The sequence below is a fragment of the Plectropomus leopardus genome, chromosome 11, assembly GCF_008729295.1.
Source record: "Plectropomus leopardus isolate mb chromosome 11, YSFRI_Pleo_2.0, whole genome shotgun sequence".
In the NCBI taxonomy this organism is placed as follows: domain Eukaryota; kingdom Metazoa; phylum Chordata; class Actinopteri; order Perciformes; family Serranidae; genus Plectropomus; species Plectropomus leopardus.
In genome coordinates this window covers 2,170,949-2,190,273 of record NC_056473.1, presented here as the reverse complement: position 1 = coordinate 2,190,273, position 19,325 = coordinate 2,170,949, and the positions used below count along the sequence as shown (strand labels likewise).

Below are 19,325 nucleotides of genomic sequence, written 5' to 3'. Positions count from 1 at the left end.
AAGGCCTCCAACTTTTTCAAACAGAGGGAAAACAGATGCAGAGCAGAAACAAGGAGACAATTCACAGACGTGCCCAGTCGTCTCGCTGTTCTCACAAAAGCCCGGCCACGACTGCAATGCAGTAAATCACAAACAGGCCGATCCAAGACTCACAAAGCATCTCATTTTCAGGGACAGTGTTAACAAGAACAATTATGACAACTCTGATTATGGCTTTGATCTCGGCCGGGCTGGTGTTCTGGTTAATGGCCCCGACTGCTGTGGCTCTACACAGGTGGTCTCCCGAGACCTCTGGATCCAGATCTGACCCTGCCCTCCTCTCATGTGGGGAGACGATGATTCTATCAGCCCCCCCCCCCCCCAAAAAAAGTGCCCGTTGCAGCTGCCAAGTGTGTTTACAGCTGCATCGCATCAAACATTCATCAAATGCCATCTTTACAGTGTGTGATGTGAGGCAATCAGCATTTCACAGGCTGTCAAATGATGTCTAAAGCGGTTGCTACCTGGCAGTGACAAAAAGAAAACGGTTCAAATACTCACATAAGGTATACAGGTTTCTTTCTAGTCTCACTCCTGACAGATGAGGTACCTCATATGTTAAAATATTAATTCTACTTAAATACTTAAAGCGGTCTAATGACAGCAAAGCTCAAAATCAGCTTTCAAGTGTAAATGATCCTTTTCCTTTTTTTTTTCAACTTTAATCCATTTCATCAAAATTGTTCTCAACTTTAAACTTCTAAAACAGATTAATTTGGCTGGCTAATACATGCTCATTTAGCTTTTTTTCCCTTCTTTTTTCTGTGTGGAGGAAACTTGTGTCTCTCTTGGTATAATGCACAGAATAGAGGATTTCACTCCAAGTTGTTCCCACGAATGGCTCCTGTTGGGAAAAGTAACTGATCTCCTTAGCGCCTGCACTCACGTCTCCAGCAGTGCTGTAGCTCCATCTACAGGTCCCGTTCTTGTGTGCAGCAAAGAACTCTGGGTGACCCCTCTGCAGTCACTGCTGATGTATAGCACATTCATCTCGCTCAGTCTTAGTGAAAAGCACATCTAAAAGCCACTATTTTATGAAGATTTTAGCTGTCACATTTCCTCTCTCTCAGAGAAAAGAACATGCTGTTGTCAAACTCTTGAAAAGCGCAGATCCTAGGCTCATTACTGTAGCATAAACAAGAGGGGGGGGGGGTGGGGGGGAATCAAAATTTCTTGTTTGTATTTCCGTTCACTGATGAAAATGTTTATGAGGATTTGCCAGAACTTTGTTTAAATGCATGAGGAGGATTTTTCTTTTTCTTGCTTTTTTTGGTACATTACCTAATTAGAGAGATTCTATTTTAAAACTGCTACACATTGGTGGAAAATCGAAGGCAACTTCAAACAGAACGGACTCTGCTGATGAGACTGCACAATCAAAACAAGTAACCTCCTGCACTCGCAAACAGTGACAATACTGCAAGTATTCCCATTGCTCACACACTAATACTCAGCTGCAGCACATAACCAAGTAAAGCATCAGTCTGTAAATGTTAAATGTATATGTTCCTCGGTGTGCAGCTTTCACTCAGGAGAGAAAAGTTATAAACAAAGAAGACTTCTCAGAAAAAAGGGAATCATTTTTTTTCACACTCCCGTTCACATAGTTAACGTGAACCGGAGCAGCGATCCCTCATGCAAAATTTGAATACCTTACGTACCACACACCAACAACCGCTTCATAATGCATACATGAATCTACATAAACAGGATACAAATGTAGACTGCATGCTGTGTGGAGGTCAGAAAATTGGCCTATGGGATTGAGTGATATAATGGCTAAGTATTCCTGGTAAAGCACTACGCGAGCATCCCGCAGTCCCAGTAGAAACCACAGCAGCGGTAATGCATTACAGGATGTATATGGTGTAAAAGGGTAGGACCGGTCTGCCTGCTTGATAAATAATGTATTGTAATGTATATTAAAGCTAGACCCACCATTGCAGTGTTTCCTACCGGCATACCCTGAGAAGCCCTGCGCTGCCTGCCACTGTGGAAAAGAGCAGACACTAGTGGTATAATTATGCACATCTGAGAGGCAAGCAGAGGCCATCTGTCAATGTCTGAATCAGTTACCTTATTACCACTGCCTAAAGATATAAAGATAGGAGTGGGAGCTGCTTTCATTAAGGCACATGGTGGCATGCTGCTTTAGACAGCTCCAAACACTAACTTAATTGCAAATGATGACTTGGAGGAGGAGGAGTAGCTGTGCAGTGGCTACCCTTGGAGTAGGCAGGGGCACGAGTGTGGATAGCGGCGTGGCACTAGTCTCGTAATGACAGCCAAGTCAAGTCAAGACCTTGCTGTTGGCCTCACTGATTGAGTGTTTTTTTTTCCGGTTACTATCAATTACACGCAATATTTACATGTGATTTTCATGTTTCACTGCGCCTGTTACTTGTTGAGATTATAATAACTCATTGAAAACAAGAACTTTTTACTCGCTGAACTCTCAGTCTGCTGATGAGTGGGTGATGAATACACAGTGGCAGATTTGCTCTGTTTGGGCAATTCTCGCCATGCACCTTCGACACTCAGACTGTTTGAAGCGCACCTCTACGCAGACAAAGGCCAACTCTAGCTACTCTCTTACAGTCTGCTTTTAAAAATATCAACCAGTGTGCTGGTGTTAGAGTCTACAGTTAGAATACAACAGCGCTGATCATAAAGAAGCTTTCCGTCAGTAAAAATGAAATGGCCACTTTCCCCAAAAAGTTTGGGGCTTTGTCTCCATTTTTACTTAGACTATTTGAAGCACACCTTTTTGCAGACAAAGGCGAACTCCAGCTACTCTTTACGGTCTGCTTTTAAAAATATTAACCAAGTTGTTAGAGCCTAAAAACTGAGCAATTGTTTCAAATAAAAGGATGAGACAGGATAAGTAATTACCGGTTCAGTTTAGAGTACTACCAACAGTAATGATCATAAAGAAACTTGAAGTCAGTAATGAAATGGCCACCTTCCACAAAAAGTTTGGGGCTTTGTCTCCATTTTCCCTCAGACTATTTAAAGTGCAGGGCACCCAGTAGCTCAGTATGTAGAGCGGGCACCTAATGTATAGAGGCTATGTCCTTGCTGCAACGGTTGTGGGCTAAATTCCTGCCAGGGCCCTTTGCTAAGTGTCATCCCTGTTCTGTCCCCCTTTCACACTTCAGTTGTCCTGTCCATTAAAAGCTAAAAGCCCTAAAAATTAATATAAAAAAAAAAGACTATTTGAAGCCCACCTTATTGCAGACAAAAGTGAACTACCTTTAATCTGTTACGGTCTGCTCTAAAAATTATCGACCAGTGCTGATGTTAGAGTCTGAAAACAGAGCAATTGTTTCAAATAAAGGATAAGACAAGACAAGAAATTACCATCCTCGCTGATAAGATGACACACAGCTGACAAAAATAAGGCCAGGAAGCACTGCCCTACAGTAACGATGATGCTGATGAAAATACTGAGTGTGTGAGTCCCCCTCCCGTTCTAAGATCTCTATTTGTGTGCCGCACCCCTAAACAGCAGGTGGAGTAGAAGTGGAAATGAAAGATTAGAGTGTGCCACCACACACTCCCATCGCCTGCGGAGGATCTAATTATAGGTGGAGGAAGATGGCCCCATCCCGCTGACCTGTCACCTGTCAGCCTGCCTATCCTCCTGCTCTCCTGCCCTTATCCCTGCCTCCAAGTCTCTCGCTATCAGTCTGCGTAGACCGCACTCTTACCCAACTGTCTCCCTCTTTCTGTGCTCCAACTTTCTTTCCCAGATAGTAGCCTGCCTCCCACTCTATCCTTATACAATCGCCCACATTGTTCTCTGTCTTCCTGCCTGTGTGTCCGCCTGCCTGTCTGTGTGCCTTGCTGTTCTAAAGGCTGTGATACATTGAGCCTGGCCATTGCCTGGGGGGATTTGCACCTCAGGATCAGTGAGAAGGGCTTACAGAATACACCAGGTATGAATTGCATGTCATTCTGAGACACAGCAGACAGAAGAAAGGCGGTGAAAGGAGAGTTCTTCACACACCCTGTCTGTGACCGCTTCCTCACCCTGACATGGCGCTGGCAGGGCTTTCATGGCAAGTGTACACTCTTAATCATGACATTACATGTGCTGTACTGAGGGGGATTCACAGGGTGATTTAAGATTATTTAAGCTTAGGACCCTAGATCACATACCCTCATTAAAAACAGCTAAACAGAGACATTTAAACAAGGTTCAAATCTCGGAGGCAGACTGTCACTCCTCCACCCAAGGAAGTTGAGACTGTGATCCTCCTTACACCGTCCCCTGGGCTAGGAGGCTTTGCTAAGAAGTCAGATGTACAAACGCCCAAACCCCACCCCTTCAAATACACTCTAATGTCATCAGAAGTGAAGGAAAGCCAAGTGGGGTTTGATTTAAAGGATAAAGCACATCCATCACATACGCATGGGATCAAAACAGAAAGGCAGCCATTGTTTTTCATGGGAAAAAGACGAGCGGAGAGAGAAAATGACTAAACCACAGATTCTCCCCAACATCTAATTCACATAAAATGAAAGAGTTAAAAAACTGGGCTGCAGTGAAATGGGACAAAACTTGTTCGCCCCAAGGCTTTAAGAGAGTTCATTAACGTGAGGCAATGACTTACCAGAAAGGCTATTAGACTCCGTTGCGTGCTCTCCCATTGAAAACAGCTTTTAATGTACTGTAACGTGTACAGAACTGCTGTGCTGATTTTTCGAACCCGATATATATTCCGGGCAAGAACCTAATGGGAAATAATTGGAAGAAAACACCGGTTAGTATCATTTGATACTGGACATAATGTTTATGACTTTGCAATGAGGTTCAATCAGCCTCACTATGCCTTATTTGCTACTTGTAAAGTTAGATGTTTAAAGCCAATTAAACAAATTAGTTTGACTGTGTCCGATCCAAACTGCGACCGTGTGTAGCTTTGTTGTGGCCACTTTATTATTGGGATGTGGGGAACATACTGGCAAGCCTTTTAGTTCCATCAGCTAAATCCTGCTAAAAACATCAATAGCAATAACCTTTTTGGAGAACTTCAGGTTTTCCTCCATTAATTTTGTCTCCTTCGGCTGAAAGGTTTTGATACCGGCTCTGACCTGAGACAAGAACAAAAAAACCACAGCAGTTTAAGTACTTTTTGACTCCCCACTTCATGATATGGAACATTATCACCTTTCTAACAAGCTTGAACGTATTTAGTTTGATCCTTACTTTGTTGTAGATAACCTCCAGCACCAGAGTGATGGTTCCTTTTGATGCACTTCCCAAGTCTTCTTTCTTCAAGAACAGACATATCTGTTGCCCATTCTGCACCTTTTAGAGAGAAAAGAAATAGTATATCAGATATTATTTAAGACCTTGACAAATTCAATCATGTCACAGTAGCAATCGCTGATTATCAGTGTTGTAGTCAAGATCACCTAAACCTAAGACAAAGTCATGACCAAGACCAGACCAGTGAGAGCCCTACACTGCATGACACACTGGCACATGCAAACCATAAATTAATCCCCATCTGCATAAAAATACGAGTGATAACAGATGAAAATTCCTCATCATTCACCTGTTTTATTGCCATACTGTACATACATATGTGTGTTTGAGTAAGACAAGAAATGTCTTGATAAAATAATCAAAAAGTATTGCAAAAGTAATTTTTCTGTGTGCAAATTTTCCTTTTTTCTGTAAACAATCAAATACACACAAACTCTACGGAGCTGAAATCCACTTAGATATATAGATATTAATTTTGAACATGTAAAAAAAACAACAACAGAAAAAGATCAAAATGAAACAAAATGGCAATAACAAAAGTTTATGATAACCTATATTGCATTAATAGATTCAAATAAGCAACAAGAAATTGCATCTTACATGTCTGAAAAGAAGCAGGAGGGAGTATAAATTTACTATTTCCTACTCCTTCTCAGGTAATAAGTTAATTCATTTGTGAACTTCATCTCTAACATATATACATATACTCACACATTTACACACAAACACACACACACACACACACACACACACACAGAGATACAGACACAGACACACACACACACCTTTTTTGTCTGGCACCTAAAATGTAAAAAACATGGTTGAGTTCAGTTTAGAGTACTACAACAGTGGTGATCATAAAGAAACTTACAGTCAGTAATGGAATGGCCACTTTTCCCAAAAAGTTTGGGGCTTTGTCTCCGTTTTCATCAAGGACAGTCAACTCTGCCACATCATGAATGTCCTTAATTGGGCTGTAACACAAGAGATAAACATGTCATTTCCATTACAATATACAACACAGTATAACAGATGTTTTTGTTTTCCAGATGTCTTCCTTACAATGTCAAGGCTTTGTTCCACTCAGGATTGAGCGTCTTGTAGATTGTGTGAGTTTGAAGTTTGCTGTTGCCGAGCTCAACAACACATAAAGGGTTGCTCTTCCCTGCAAATGACAAAGAAGTGTTATTATTTAATGTAAAGAAAGAGTCATGACCATGAGGATAGAAAACAGAGAAGTGAATTGTTGTCGCCGATTACCATTGAGGTCTGTAGCGGGAAGATCATTTGCCTTTACAATTTTGACCTGAAGGAAGCCAACCTCCCCCACACACTTGTGTGAGTTCTTTAAGCTCTGGAGAAAAAAATGAAAATTATTCTAAACATGTTATTCGAAACACATTTTTATGAGCCTTGAGATTGCAAAGATTGCATTCTTTACACTTGGCCTGTAACAGAATTGTACTATTGAAATGTGCTCACTTCGAAAAATCCATATGACATGTTTGTTCTTATTTCTAACTGACTCAGGTGACTTTTACTATTACTAAATTTACTTATTATTACTTTACTATTACTAAATGGCAGTGGGATGTTAGACCAATATTCTCTTTTGACATACAAATTTCTCCACTATTGTGTCTCTCTCATCAGGCTTATCCAAGGCAGCTGTTTCAATGTCAGAGATGGAGACTCCCCAGCAAGGTCTCAGGGTGACCAGAAACACCAGCCTGCCCTTTCCGGGGTCCAGCACATGAGTGTAGAGCTGCCTCTCATTAAGTGGAAGTCTCGATAGGTCAATCTCAAACCTGAGACACAAAGGGAAAATAGGTCCAATGAAACACACGAGGCCAACTAGTTCGGTGGAGGAGCCAATGTGAGCAAAATTAACACTACCCACCAGGAAATACTCACATCCCCCATGATTCCTCACCCTTCCTCCCCCTCTTTGAGTACACCTCCACCTGCAGAGGTTCCTGGTTATCTTCAAACTGATTGAAGTCAAACTGCTCTCTCCACTGGGGATTGGCCTGAATGCAGAGGTTCTGAGGGCAGTCAAGACACAGATTCAGCACATACAGTAACGTGGAGACACACAGACTTTGATACAATGCCAGCTTTAATGCATTATCAGACTGAGCAGCTCCTGCATGACAGGTGGATTAAGTCTTCATTCAGTCCAAAGCAGAACAAGGTAGGAGAGGAGAAGGAGAGGTGTGTTATGTGTGTGTGTGTGTGTGTGTGTGTGTGTTTCTCTATTTGTGTGTGCTTGTATGTGTACACCTCAGCAGCCACTCTGGGATTGTAAACACTGACAGCTTCCAATTAGAATCAGCTTTGTCCAACAAACAAACAAGCAGAGAGGAAAGCAGAGAGGTTTACAAAGAAATGACACGACAACACAAGACAAGTGCACCATAGAATCATCAGGGGGGAGGCCAACAAGTACAGGTAGATGAACAGGGCATGCTGGGTATGCAAATCAAGGCAATGAAGCCCAGCACCCGTAGCACAGGGAGAAGTGAGTGGCAGGCTTGCCCAGTCTAATGAGCTGCCTCTGCCATGGCCCAGTGAGCCAAGGTGGAGGTGAGTCACTGGCAGGCACCTGCTGAGAGAGAGGCGGGGAAGTAAGAGATAGGGGCAGGGAAGAAAGACTTAAAAGTATAAAGAACAGACATTAAAAAGACAGAGGAGCATGGGAAAAGGCGGTGTAGGAGAGGTGGGAAAAAGGAAAAAGACTTTTTGAAAAACAAGTCCAACCTTGCTCTTGTACTTCTGATCACCAAGGCGAAAGCGGACGTAAACGTCCCCGTGGCCGTGCTGTGGCAGGTCCAGTCCCTGCACCAAGGTGATACCAAGCACCCCTGTCCACATCTGGCTCTTCAGCTGATTCTTCTGCGTCTCGGCAGACCGTGGGGATGGTGCGGCCTGGTTCTGCTGCAGAGCAAAGAAACACACACAAAGTTAAGCTCCGTGTGTGCTGTCCCCTCTGTTTACCTGTTCCTGCCTCAGCCTGGCACCTCATCATGCTCACAGAGTGCATAAAAGTAGGACAAAGGTCCATGCTATACAGCACATCTCTGTTGGAGTACATTAGCACATCTCTACTGACAGGTAAGCCACACCATGGAGGCTCCTGGAGAGCGAGGAAGAGAGGGACGTCAGCGAGCAGCCAGATGTCCCTGGCTGTGACAGTCCCACTCATCACTGGCTCCCAGACTGAGTGTGGGGAGGCAGGACACTTGGCATACTGCACAAGAGACAGCAGGCAGCAGTGAGTAATGATGCAAACCGCACAGCTCTCTCATCAGCAAATTATGCATACATGCAGCATGTATGGCCAGCGTCGGAGTTTGCTGCATGTTGGCAAATTCATCCAATATTTATTTAACCAGCAAAAATAACAAACTGTTTCTACTCGAGTGAATCTAACATAGATGTTGTGCATTCAAGGATTCTTTGGAAATCAAGGACAAGCCCAGCAAAATAATCCACTTCTCCTGCCGTGTGTCACAGAGGGAGTGAGAGAGAGAGGCCTTGATATGTTTCCATGTTAGAGTTCCCGTGAGGCCATGCGGTGATAGGCCAGGGCTGTAAAAACAAACAGCAGAGAGGTTGTGTAGGGCTGACTGTAATTAAAGAGCAGGACCGTAATCTGCTCTAGCCTCTTTGATTGCCCAGCTCCTTCGACTGCCCCGGCGACGCTGCTTCAAACAGCCCCACTACAACTCCCCTGCCACTCCGGCCCCTCCTCTTCACTACGGGGTCACAACCCACATTGCCACCCAATCCGGAGGGGATCAAAGCACATCTCAGGGACCTGAATTAACATGGAATACCACAGACACAGCCCTATAAATATCAGCCCCTTCAAAAGAAGAGGAACAGAGGGAGTGGAGGAGCGATATAAAACAGGCCTCAGCCAAGTCATCCCAAGTGTTTATCTTGGACACATTTCTATCTCAGCGGCCAATAAAACAATTCCACTTAACTGTAAGTGGCCCCTAAAGAGAATCTATTCCTGGTCCTAAAAGGGCTGTGCGATTGCTTCCATATGGTGGGACAGCATGGGGACAAGCACGATGAGCTCAGACCCAGGTCCATTTGGCTGGTACCTCAGCACTGTCCATCCACAGCTGTGATATTACATCCTAACATCTGGGTTATTGCCCGCTATGCCTGGGAATTATCAGCATTGCCGATCTTAGGCATCCCACACTGGCAACATGCCTCGAACAGCAGAGCCCCCCTCCCGCTTCTCCCATACGCCCCCCTCCTGTTTGAAACACTATCACACAGCAGAGTTTTACTCAGGCACTTGCCATTCCCTGTCTCTGTGGTGGTAACACAGAGGGAGAAAACGATGTTCTGAAAGAGGGGGAGTGGAGCTGCAAGAGCTGGGTATTCAGCACTTCCAGGATAGGTGTTAAATGCAATAAGATATTGTACGTTTGTCAAAAATGAAATGGGAAAAAAATGGCATTGTTACATTGTTAAATTAGCACTGTGATTTAGGCAGCAGAACATTGTGAAGAGTCCCATCACACATTTCTGTCTCCCTTTGAGTATCTTTCACCATCTGTAGTGGATAACCTACAATGCGTATGAAAATGGCTTCATTCCTTTGTCATCTAATTCCAAATTGAGATTGTCTACTGGACCATCAAGAGACTGAACAGTGGCAGATGTAGTGACTACATAGGTGTGAATATAAACCCACTCGCTGCAGTGTGAGTCCCAAACAGCAACCCTCCCATTTCACTCTGAATCTAATTACAGCTGCAATACACTGAAAACCACTTGAGAGGAGATGGAACTTTGTTTACTACAAAAACCAAATACTGCTCCATAATATTCATCTGAGGGCTCTTTCATGACAACATATTCAGTCAATATTATTATTTTGGTTTTGATCAAATTGTAATATTGTACCGTACTTTTTTTTCCCCCGCAAATGATACCACTGAAAAATAATATGCATTGCAAAAAAGGTTCACTATAAAACCACAAAAGAAATAGGCTGTGCTGAAACCAAGGTTACACACAAAAGCCTGAGTCCTGAGCATACACCTCATTCTTTGTTGGACCATAGTACAGTGAGCTACTGCCCCCTAGTGCTTCAGAGCAGAGTAACTGTCAGCGCTGCAATGGAAATGACAAACCTTGAATCAGGAATACAAGTAGCACTCTGGATTCACATAAACTATTAAGTTAAGTTAAAAGTAAATGTAATTATTTAAAAATCCATACCTTATTTTTCCTTTGAGGCCATCTCTGTAAAGAAAACCCAATACAAATCAGTACAAACAATTCAGAAAAGATTAGAGATAGAAAACTGCATCAACACTTGTTATATCAGAAATGCTCTTACAGGGGGCCTTTTGACGGTGGCGTCTCTAAACATTAAGCAGATTTCAACAACAATCACTCCCATGTCATCTTCTTTACTTTTAGGATCATCAAGACGCAACTCCATTTCATAGGTTCTGTAAAGAAAAAGAAAGGAAAAGAAGGAGATTAAAACTGACTATCACTAATGGATATCTTTATGATCATCTATTAATAAATAATAGTGAAATGTATTCCTCACTTGTACAAATCAAGATTTTTCAGGGAAATCGCGCTGGAACCCATGAACTCGTCAGCGGTCCGGTTTTTATCGTAGACCTGCAGCAATATTACAAACATTGTTAACAAAAATTGTGTGTTCCAGCGAAAACCACTCCTGTATTATAAAATAACTCATTGCATTCAAACAAACAACGCCTACCCGAACTTCCACAGCATGCTCTCGGTCTCGAAGAGGATGGGAGAAGGACTCATTCCACCGTGGATTCAGGCTTTTATAAACTACTTTACTTTTATAGAACTGTTTTCCTTCAAGTTTGAACTTCACATACGGATCACTGGTCCCTAAAATAAATTAAGAAAGACCAAATCAGCAAAAAATGGGTTACACAAGTAGTGATTACCCTAAGTGTTAAATTAATATACAAACACATTATCTAAAGACTTGTGTATATACAGTCTGTGTTAGAAGTGAATTATTTATGCAAACTATGTTTTATTTGTGTAGATCATATTGTCACTTTAAAGATGTACACTAAAAACACACACGACCCCCCCAAACACACATACACACCCTTCCCCCATGCTGCTTGTGTGAGAGACTGAAATATGTGAGGAGGAGGTGCACCCCACTCCTGGCAAAAACAGAGGGATGTAGCTGTTTAATTGTGAAAGAGTAGAAACACTCGCCAGCATGAGGCAACCAGAAACCAAAATCTAGAAGCAACCAGTGTTAATCTCCCAAGCCTGTTAAGAAAGTCTGTCTGCAAGTGGGGTGGGGGTATGGGACTTCTTTGTTTCTGCAATTGCATGCAGATTGGCCAAAAAATGAAAGCCAGTCCCATGCCTTCATTTGTATAGGGGAATAAAGGGGTGCTTGAGAGAGCCTGCAGGGAGGCTTGAATCACATGACAAAGGCCCTGTGGGGATGGGCTGTCAGGCCTGTCAGCTCCCCACTCCAAATGAACATCTCGCAAAGGCAGGCAGGACCCACAGCAGCTCCACCCTGCCAGCCTGTGACAGGGAAACCTCCAGGCAACTTGACAGGAGGAGAATGTGGCAGCTAGCAAGGAGAAAAGCTCTGGCATGACTGAGAACGGTGACGATGGAAATTAATGGGAAAAAAGGGGAGAACAAAAAGCAAGGAGTGGGGGCTGATGGTGTGGCTCCTTTCAGAATATGTAATGACAATGTATGCCATTGGTGAGCCTTTGGCACGCTGTTGATTGTTGGGCAAACAGTGGAGAGACAGGGGGCGTGTGGAGATTGCATCATCACAGTGCCATCTTGTCAAGGAAAGTAAGGTCTCAACTAGCAGGGAGCAGGGCACTGGGCTTGGAAGGTCTTCTGGTGCCAGGCAGGAAAAAACTGTTAAGTATCAGTCCAAGAAGGAAGTCCTCTCAGTGACTGGCTGCCAGGTGATTTCCCAAAGCTACAGCAGCTACAGCAGCACATAACTTTGATTAAAACTACACAATTGCCTAATAGTTAAAATTTTCAATTCCATAAAACTGATAAAGCTTTGATATATGTGTGTGTATAGAGAGATAAACATGTCATAACTTTCTACTATAAAATGTGTCCTTTGATTAATATTCCAAGTTTTAACTATGTTTTGTTTTTTAACTTAAAAAACTAATAATTAAAGCCCAAAACATTGCCAAAAAATATTGTCATTAAAAAGCTACTCTTTTTAAGACCACACATGCATTTTTAAAAGTTGAAGTTCCACTTCTGGCCACCCGAGGTCACTGCTTTACCAAAGCAAACTGCTGAGACTGGGCCTCAGGGACAGATAAAGATGTGTGCAAATTTGTATTACACACTTGCGTCATTCTGTGTCTCCCTCTCTCACTGATCAGTGTCATTGTCATTGAATGATCAGTTCTCAAATAATCATCCAGTTTATGATAAAATACCAATGTAAATGTGTTTCAATTTAAATCTTGATTTTATACCCAGATACATGGGCAGATTATGACACATGGGCCTCCTGGCCCAGACACATTAAAAAAAACCTAACCCCCTTAGGGAAGGTACAACATGCTCCTGTCCTTCCCCACATCTAAAGCCCTTTGGACAAACTCAGGGAACAGAAACTCTCACTTAAAATGTATCCTGGTGGTTTCCTTATTGTGACAGCAAATGTATAGTTTAGTCCTCAGGTTCTCCTTTTCTTTAAGGACTTTTGGAGCTCTGTTATTGACATGATAACTAAGCCTTTTGACAAGAAATGCAAAGTTAATAATAACAACTTCAGGCAAAGGCTTTGGATTAAGGGCCCCCTGAGCCCTTTGGGCCCCTGGGGCCTGGCCCAGTAGGCCTGTATGGAAATACAGTACATAAACAAAGAGAGAATCTCCTGCACTGTCCCGCTTACTGCTGACATATTTACTGAATGAAAAAAACACATTTTGGTGTAGCAGACTTTCATCAGGTTTGACAGCAGCAACACAACTTTTCTACATATATACAAACACAAAAATATTTTTTTCATCATCCAATCAGAGGACAGCTGAGACTGCTGATCCCCTGAAACTGCTTTGCATCATGAGCCAGGTAATAGTACAATTGTTTTTTAACCATAAATCAAAATAAACATTAAATATAACTATATATAACCTTACAAAACCTGGCAAGTCAAAACATAAGTATCCTCTTTTATCATTTTAAACATCATCCTACAATAAATACCTTAAAGTTCCTCAAATGGTCACAAGACATAAGCATGTGAATAAATGGAGCAAATAGAATGGGCCAAATGCATCCAAATGCATTACCTTAATAAAATAGCAAAACAACTTCAACACTCCTATAGAAATGTATAAGACTAATTTCCAACATCAGACCTAAAGACCTGCACACCATAATTTAAGAGACAAAACCTTTGTGGCCCGGAAGATTTTAAAAATATGAACATCTACGCTGTAAGTGATAACTCTTTAAAATCTATGAGCCAAAGGCTTTGTTTCAGCTATGAGGGACGAATTACAAACATTTGAATGCCAATTAAATTTAGCAAAAAAAATACCAAAGCATCTGAAAACCAGCCTTTTCTAATAAGCTACAAAACCCGTGGATTCATGTTCAGATCCTGTGTTCTCTTTAATTACTGATGGCTTTATCCCAGTCTACCTTTTGTCATACAGGTCTGACTGCATACTTCTCCGGTGTGTATTTTTTTTTCCCCGTACATGCACAACTTGACAAGGCACGTCATCCTTACAAGTAAACACATGCATTAACTCAACACAGCTCATCTTGCTTTTATACACAATAACAGATTTTCCATTCGCAACTTTCCACCGCCTGATTGGCTCTCAAGTACAGCGAGATTAACGAGATCTAAGCATGCGTGCATGTGCAGTATTTCAGAGAGAGCTCACCCTTTAGCTGCAGCCACAAGCCAACACACAGAGCTGCATTCTTTTAAGATGTACACAGAATCTGATAAGGCATCTTTTGATCTGTACTGATCCACCCAAGTGTTTGAAAAAAATCCCATATTTTTAAGATGTTAGCTTATAAAGAGTTTGTAATTATTCTCTCAAGATCTAAGTCAGACAGTAACTTAGCCTTACAGGCTGTGAAAGACCAGGACTTACGGATCACCTGCAGGTTGTTGACCTACCAGAGCGCTTATCTCTGATGACCAGGTTCCTCCCCTGCTTTAGGTTGATATTCAGGAGGTATCGCTGGCACGGGACAGGTACTTGGACATCAGGCCCTGTTGCTATGACCTAGAGTGAAGAACCATTCACTTTTAAAAGCTTTCTTGTACCATATGCCTGACTTACTTCAATGGGCACAGCAGTCAAGTGAGTACTTACAGAGCTTTCCAGAGGATCTTGCAAAACTTCTTCAAAAAACTCAAATGGTTCACTGGACATCTACATGGGAAAAAAGTTCTTCATTTTATGAAGAATTCAAACACTTTTTATAGTTCACAGTCAAGCTGAGATGTCTGGGTGTATGCATCGCTCTGGGGTCCACATATTTATGTCTTTAATTTAAAAAAGGGTGTTTTTCAAAACATTCTCTAAATATTTAAAGTAAAATACAAAATAGACCACCACACACTGAAGAACTTTGCTGTGACTTTATTCAGAGCGAGCAGCACATTTTGCCTGTAGCTTCTTCAGGTGCGCTCAGTGAAATTACAGTATTCACAGGTGTGATAAATACACACAAGTCACATGACTAATTATCTACATCTCTTTTATTTATCTCTGTTTTTTTTCCAAAGTGTATCAATGACATTTTCTTAAGTGAGTATGATTCAAAAAACATGACAATATTTACTACACATATCAAGAAACAGCAAGGATTTCATGATTTATCATAATCAATGTAACAATATTTACAAAATAACATTTATCAAAAACATCAAGAAGCCTAAAATAGCCTTGATGTTTTCACAGATGTTACAGTGTGAACACTGTTACATTGATTATGATGAAATCCTTGCTGTTTTGTAAATACGTCATGTTTTTTGAATAATGCTCACTTTAGATATAATATAGAATATATTATAGATACACTTAGAAAAAAATGAAAAAAGATGTTGATAAATAGTCATAAGATTCATATATATATTTATCACCTGTGAATACTTACTATACTTGTAATTTCACTGAGCGCAGTGAGTGAACCTAAAGTCACACTTAAGTTCTTCAGTGTGCAGTGGTCTATGTTCACTATAAATGGTCCTGCTACAAACCAGCACCTGATGATCACACTGGCTGTGCACAAGGACTTCTGCTCATTAATACTCCAAGTATTTGTCATGACTTTAGATGTCTTTCGGGGACACAACTGACATGACTATAGTATGCCAATAATGCCCACAGCAGTAAAAAGTGAAAGGCAAAGTGAGATATTATCAGTCTGTTTTTGTACTTTTTGTAGAGCTCTCCACGGTACATTGTGTCTCCAACTAGTAACGCAGGTTTTCAGCTGGTATCTAAGAGGCATCTAGACAAGGGAGGACACAATAGTCTTGGTGTTAAATGTGAAGTGACCACATGGGATTTGCCTTTTTACAGCCCTTGGGTAAAGCTGAAACCAACTATCAGAGGACACTTTTGATATGTGGCACCTGTAGGCTGAATTGTTGCTGTCACAATGGGTGTACCTAGAATATACACACTGTCTATACTGCATGTGTGCTACAGGGATGAAGTGTCATAAAACCACAAGCCTAAGCTCGGGTTTAGAAAAGGAATGTCGATTTCATGCCATTCACCACATTCGAGGCTCTTCGCAGAGCAGCTGAAGTGTGTGAAAAACCAAACCAGACCATTTGAGTCAAATGAAGTCAAATTAAGCATGCAGATATGACCGATGAGAGAATATATTACGTTATTGACTAAAACACTAGAGCTTGCATACTTTTATCTAATTCCTGTGAGATTAACACTTTTATCTTAGTTTCTACAACGGAGGGGGCTCTCTAACAGTTAATGTATAAGCACAGAACTTAATTTGTTTGGATTTCCATCTGTTTGATTTATCCAGTAAAAGGAAAATGACTAATTTGACATCTGAATACAAATTTCAAATAACAGTCTACATAACATGCAGAAAGTTCGTCTGAGTGTGCGTGCAGTTTAATATGCTTGTAATATAACTGACCTCTGCTATATCTTCCAGGCCCTCCTCAGGCTGGGCTTCTTCGAGCAGAGCCTCTTCCACGGAGTAGTCTCTCATCAGAAAGGGAGAGCAGAGTTCCAGTTCCTCTGAGTCTGTTGTCCAAGGCATGTTGACTCGCTCCTCAATGGGACTGCCACAGGCAGAATCCAGAGAGGTACCATCTGCACTCTCCAGAGGAGTACCCAGAGTATCTAACATCAGAGACACGGTATCTGCAGGAGCATTTGCCCTGGTTACTGGCGGAGTTCCTTTTTCAGATGACGGCTTTCTGTACTCAAAGGATGGGGTCCTCTTTTCCGTGTAAGGGTACATTTGTTCTCCCATTGAGCTTGCTCTGGCCAGTATTGCAGAAACAGAACCTGTGGAAACTCTGTCAGCTTGGGCATCTTCACCAGAGGGACTCTCTCTGTCTACAAGGTCTGGCCTTGGTGAAAGTGCGTGGGTAAAAACTGATCTTGGTGCAGGAATAGGATCAAAAGTAAATTTAGTTGCATTCCCTTTGGCTCTTTTATCTGGTTGTGTGTACAAGGCTTCTCGAGTGAAGTTCGTCCTGTTCTGTGATCTCAAATTCAACATATCGTCAATTTCCTCATAAAGGCCCGGTGTTCCTGCTGGGGCACTTACTCTATTCAAAGCAGCAGCTGTGCGATCTGTGGGAACTTTAAGTCGGATTTCTGGGACTGAATCAGTCAGTTTGTCTGTGAAGAGAGGTCCATCAGCGATGGACCCACTTGCTACAGAATCAGTATCACTCTGACCAGGGGAGTGGCCAAAGAAGATGGCATCATTGGACACCAGGGCGCTGTCTGTAGCAAATGCTTCACCAGGCACAAACCTCAGGTCCGGTACAGAAATACTGCGTCGATGGGCCAGCCTCCTGCCCTGCTTGGCAAGGGCCTTCTTCCCTGGCTTCTTCAGGTTGCCCAACTTAGTTTTTAGACGCAAGTTCTCCAAGAAGTTCTTTTTCTTGACATCCATCTTGAGTGATACCTTTGAGATAAAAAAAAAGTGAGATCAAGATCCTTTTTGTGACCTGTGTACAAGCTAAGAACAATGCAGCAAGGTGCAGTAGACTCAGTTCATGGAAATTATATACACTACAACATCAAAATGTACAAGAGGTTGCCACTGATGAAAGGGAAACTTTAAACCAGTATTTTTCAGTCTGGACCCTTGCTGTGTCCAAGTGATCGATGTAGACAACTTTTTTAAAATTGATCCACTATTGAGAGAGAATTGTGCATGGTCAATTTAAGTCCATTAAACCCGTTTTCCCACTGACAGGCTAAGATTGTTATTAGAAGTGTCTGACAGCATTAAGCGGAAAAAAAACTACCGAAAAAACAAAATGTTTTTCTTTTACCTTTTGTTGCACTGTTTGTTATTGTGACCAAGTTGCGTTCAAGAACACTTTTTTTGCAGAAAAGTGCTGGAAGAGTTTGTTGTGTTGGAGTACAGAAAGCATAGCTTAGTGTTATTTAGGGGTTGACAGATTATTGGCCTGGCTAATTATTGAGGCAGATATTTGGACAAATACCTGTATCAGCATTTTATTTTAATAATCGCCAGTAAAATTAATTAACAAAAAAGTGCAAAGAAAGTGTCAGCATGGGAGGAACTTTTACAACGTAAAACCTCAGGGAGCTATTTTTATTTTTTTCATTTTTTGTTTAAATTTTCACTTGACTTCATAAAAAAAGTTGCAGGGAACTTATATTTGTTGCTGAAAGTTTCAACTTGGATGAAATATTTGCTTAAGTAACTTAAAGTTTTGTGTTGGAGTTTGTTATATTCTAAAACCAAAATATTGACAGAAAGGCTTTCATTTTTATTTTAAATGCATTGGTTCCAAATATTGGTTATCAGTCTCATTAAATACTAATAATCGGTATTGGCCCTGAAAAAACAATAACGTTCAACCCCTGGTGTTATCTAATAGATTTTAGAGTATCTAGCAGATTTTGACAATGTGTAAAACAAGACTTCTCCTTGAGCGAGATATGGTTACACACACTAACAAAAAGACCAGACACTTAATATAAAAACATGAGCCTGTCAGTGGCAAAAACAAGCACTTTTAGTGGATGTAAATTGTCCCCATTAGTTAGTTAGACAAAACACACACACACACACACACACACACACACACACACACACACACACAGAAAGCAAAAGGGGAAATAGGGTCCATGTTGAAAAATACCTTTAAGGAAATTCTTTCTTCAAAAGAAATGTTGGCTATACTCAAACTTAGTTTGACCAAAAAGTATCGAACTTCTGAATGTACTTTCCTGTCCTACCTTAGACGCTTTGTCTGGAATAGTATTTTAGGCACTCTATCACTTTAAATGTAGACGGTGTCCTTACAGAAGGTGAAATATACAGTAGGTGAAGAATTAGTAATACAGCTGCAGATTAACCGCTTCAAAGGATTTACATGCAAACACACAAACAAAAGTAAAGATACCAGTTTGTCTGTCAACTTATCTTTGCTCAAGCAAAATTTCAATCTTGATCTACTGTTAACAGTACATAAGCAATGTCCACCTGTGACCACATAAATCAGAGAAAAATCTCACCATTGGTGCTAAGGCCTAATATGTGATCCTACAAACATTTCTGAATGAATTACTTCACTTAAATTATTTCACAGACCATTAAATACTGAAATATATAAGTCTGATTTAGACAACAAAAACATGATGATACCTTCTCAGATGATGTCCACTGAACAGCTTGACAGAGCCGCACACTGAATCAGTCCGAGAGCACCAGTAAATTTCCAGAGAGG

General features: G+C 41.4%; 1 protein-coding gene across 2 annotated transcripts in view; it reads right to left on the bottom strand.

Moving 5' to 3' along the window:
• The window catches only part of mctp2a (multiple C2 domains, transmembrane 2a), a 36,431-nt gene extending 17,106 nt beyond the window's left edge, over positions 1 to 19,325 (bottom strand). Inside the window, exons 1-17 of one of the 2 annotated variants that reach the window (XM_042496158.1) lie at positions 19,244 to 19,325; positions 16,517 to 17,524; positions 14,713 to 14,772; positions 14,514 to 14,622; positions 11,085 to 11,227; positions 10,905 to 10,981; positions 10,686 to 10,800; positions 10,565 to 10,588; positions 8,075 to 8,251; positions 7,229 to 7,359; positions 6,936 to 7,122; positions 6,575 to 6,668; positions 6,377 to 6,479; positions 6,186 to 6,288; positions 5,252 to 5,353; positions 5,062 to 5,136; positions 4,656 to 4,775 (exon numbers count right to left, since the gene is read on the bottom strand). In XM_042496158.1, coding sequence (XP_042352092.1) covers positions 4,656 to 4,775; positions 5,062 to 5,136; positions 5,252 to 5,353; positions 6,186 to 6,288; positions 6,377 to 6,479; positions 6,575 to 6,668; positions 6,936 to 7,122; positions 7,229 to 7,359; positions 8,075 to 8,251; positions 10,565 to 10,588; positions 10,686 to 10,800; positions 10,905 to 10,981; positions 11,085 to 11,227; positions 14,514 to 14,622; positions 14,713 to 14,772; positions 16,517 to 17,512 — 2,616 coding nt within the window. In that variant the 5' untranslated portion in view covers positions 17,513 to 17,524; positions 19,244 to 19,325. The remainder of the gene's footprint in view (positions 1 to 4,655; positions 4,776 to 5,061; positions 5,137 to 5,251; positions 5,354 to 6,185; positions 6,289 to 6,376; positions 6,480 to 6,574; positions 6,669 to 6,935; positions 7,123 to 7,228; positions 7,360 to 8,074; positions 8,252 to 10,564; positions 10,589 to 10,685; positions 10,801 to 10,904; positions 10,982 to 11,084; positions 11,228 to 14,513; positions 14,623 to 14,712; positions 14,773 to 16,516; positions 17,525 to 19,243) is intronic. The other variant, XM_042496159.1, reaches the window with a different exon arrangement.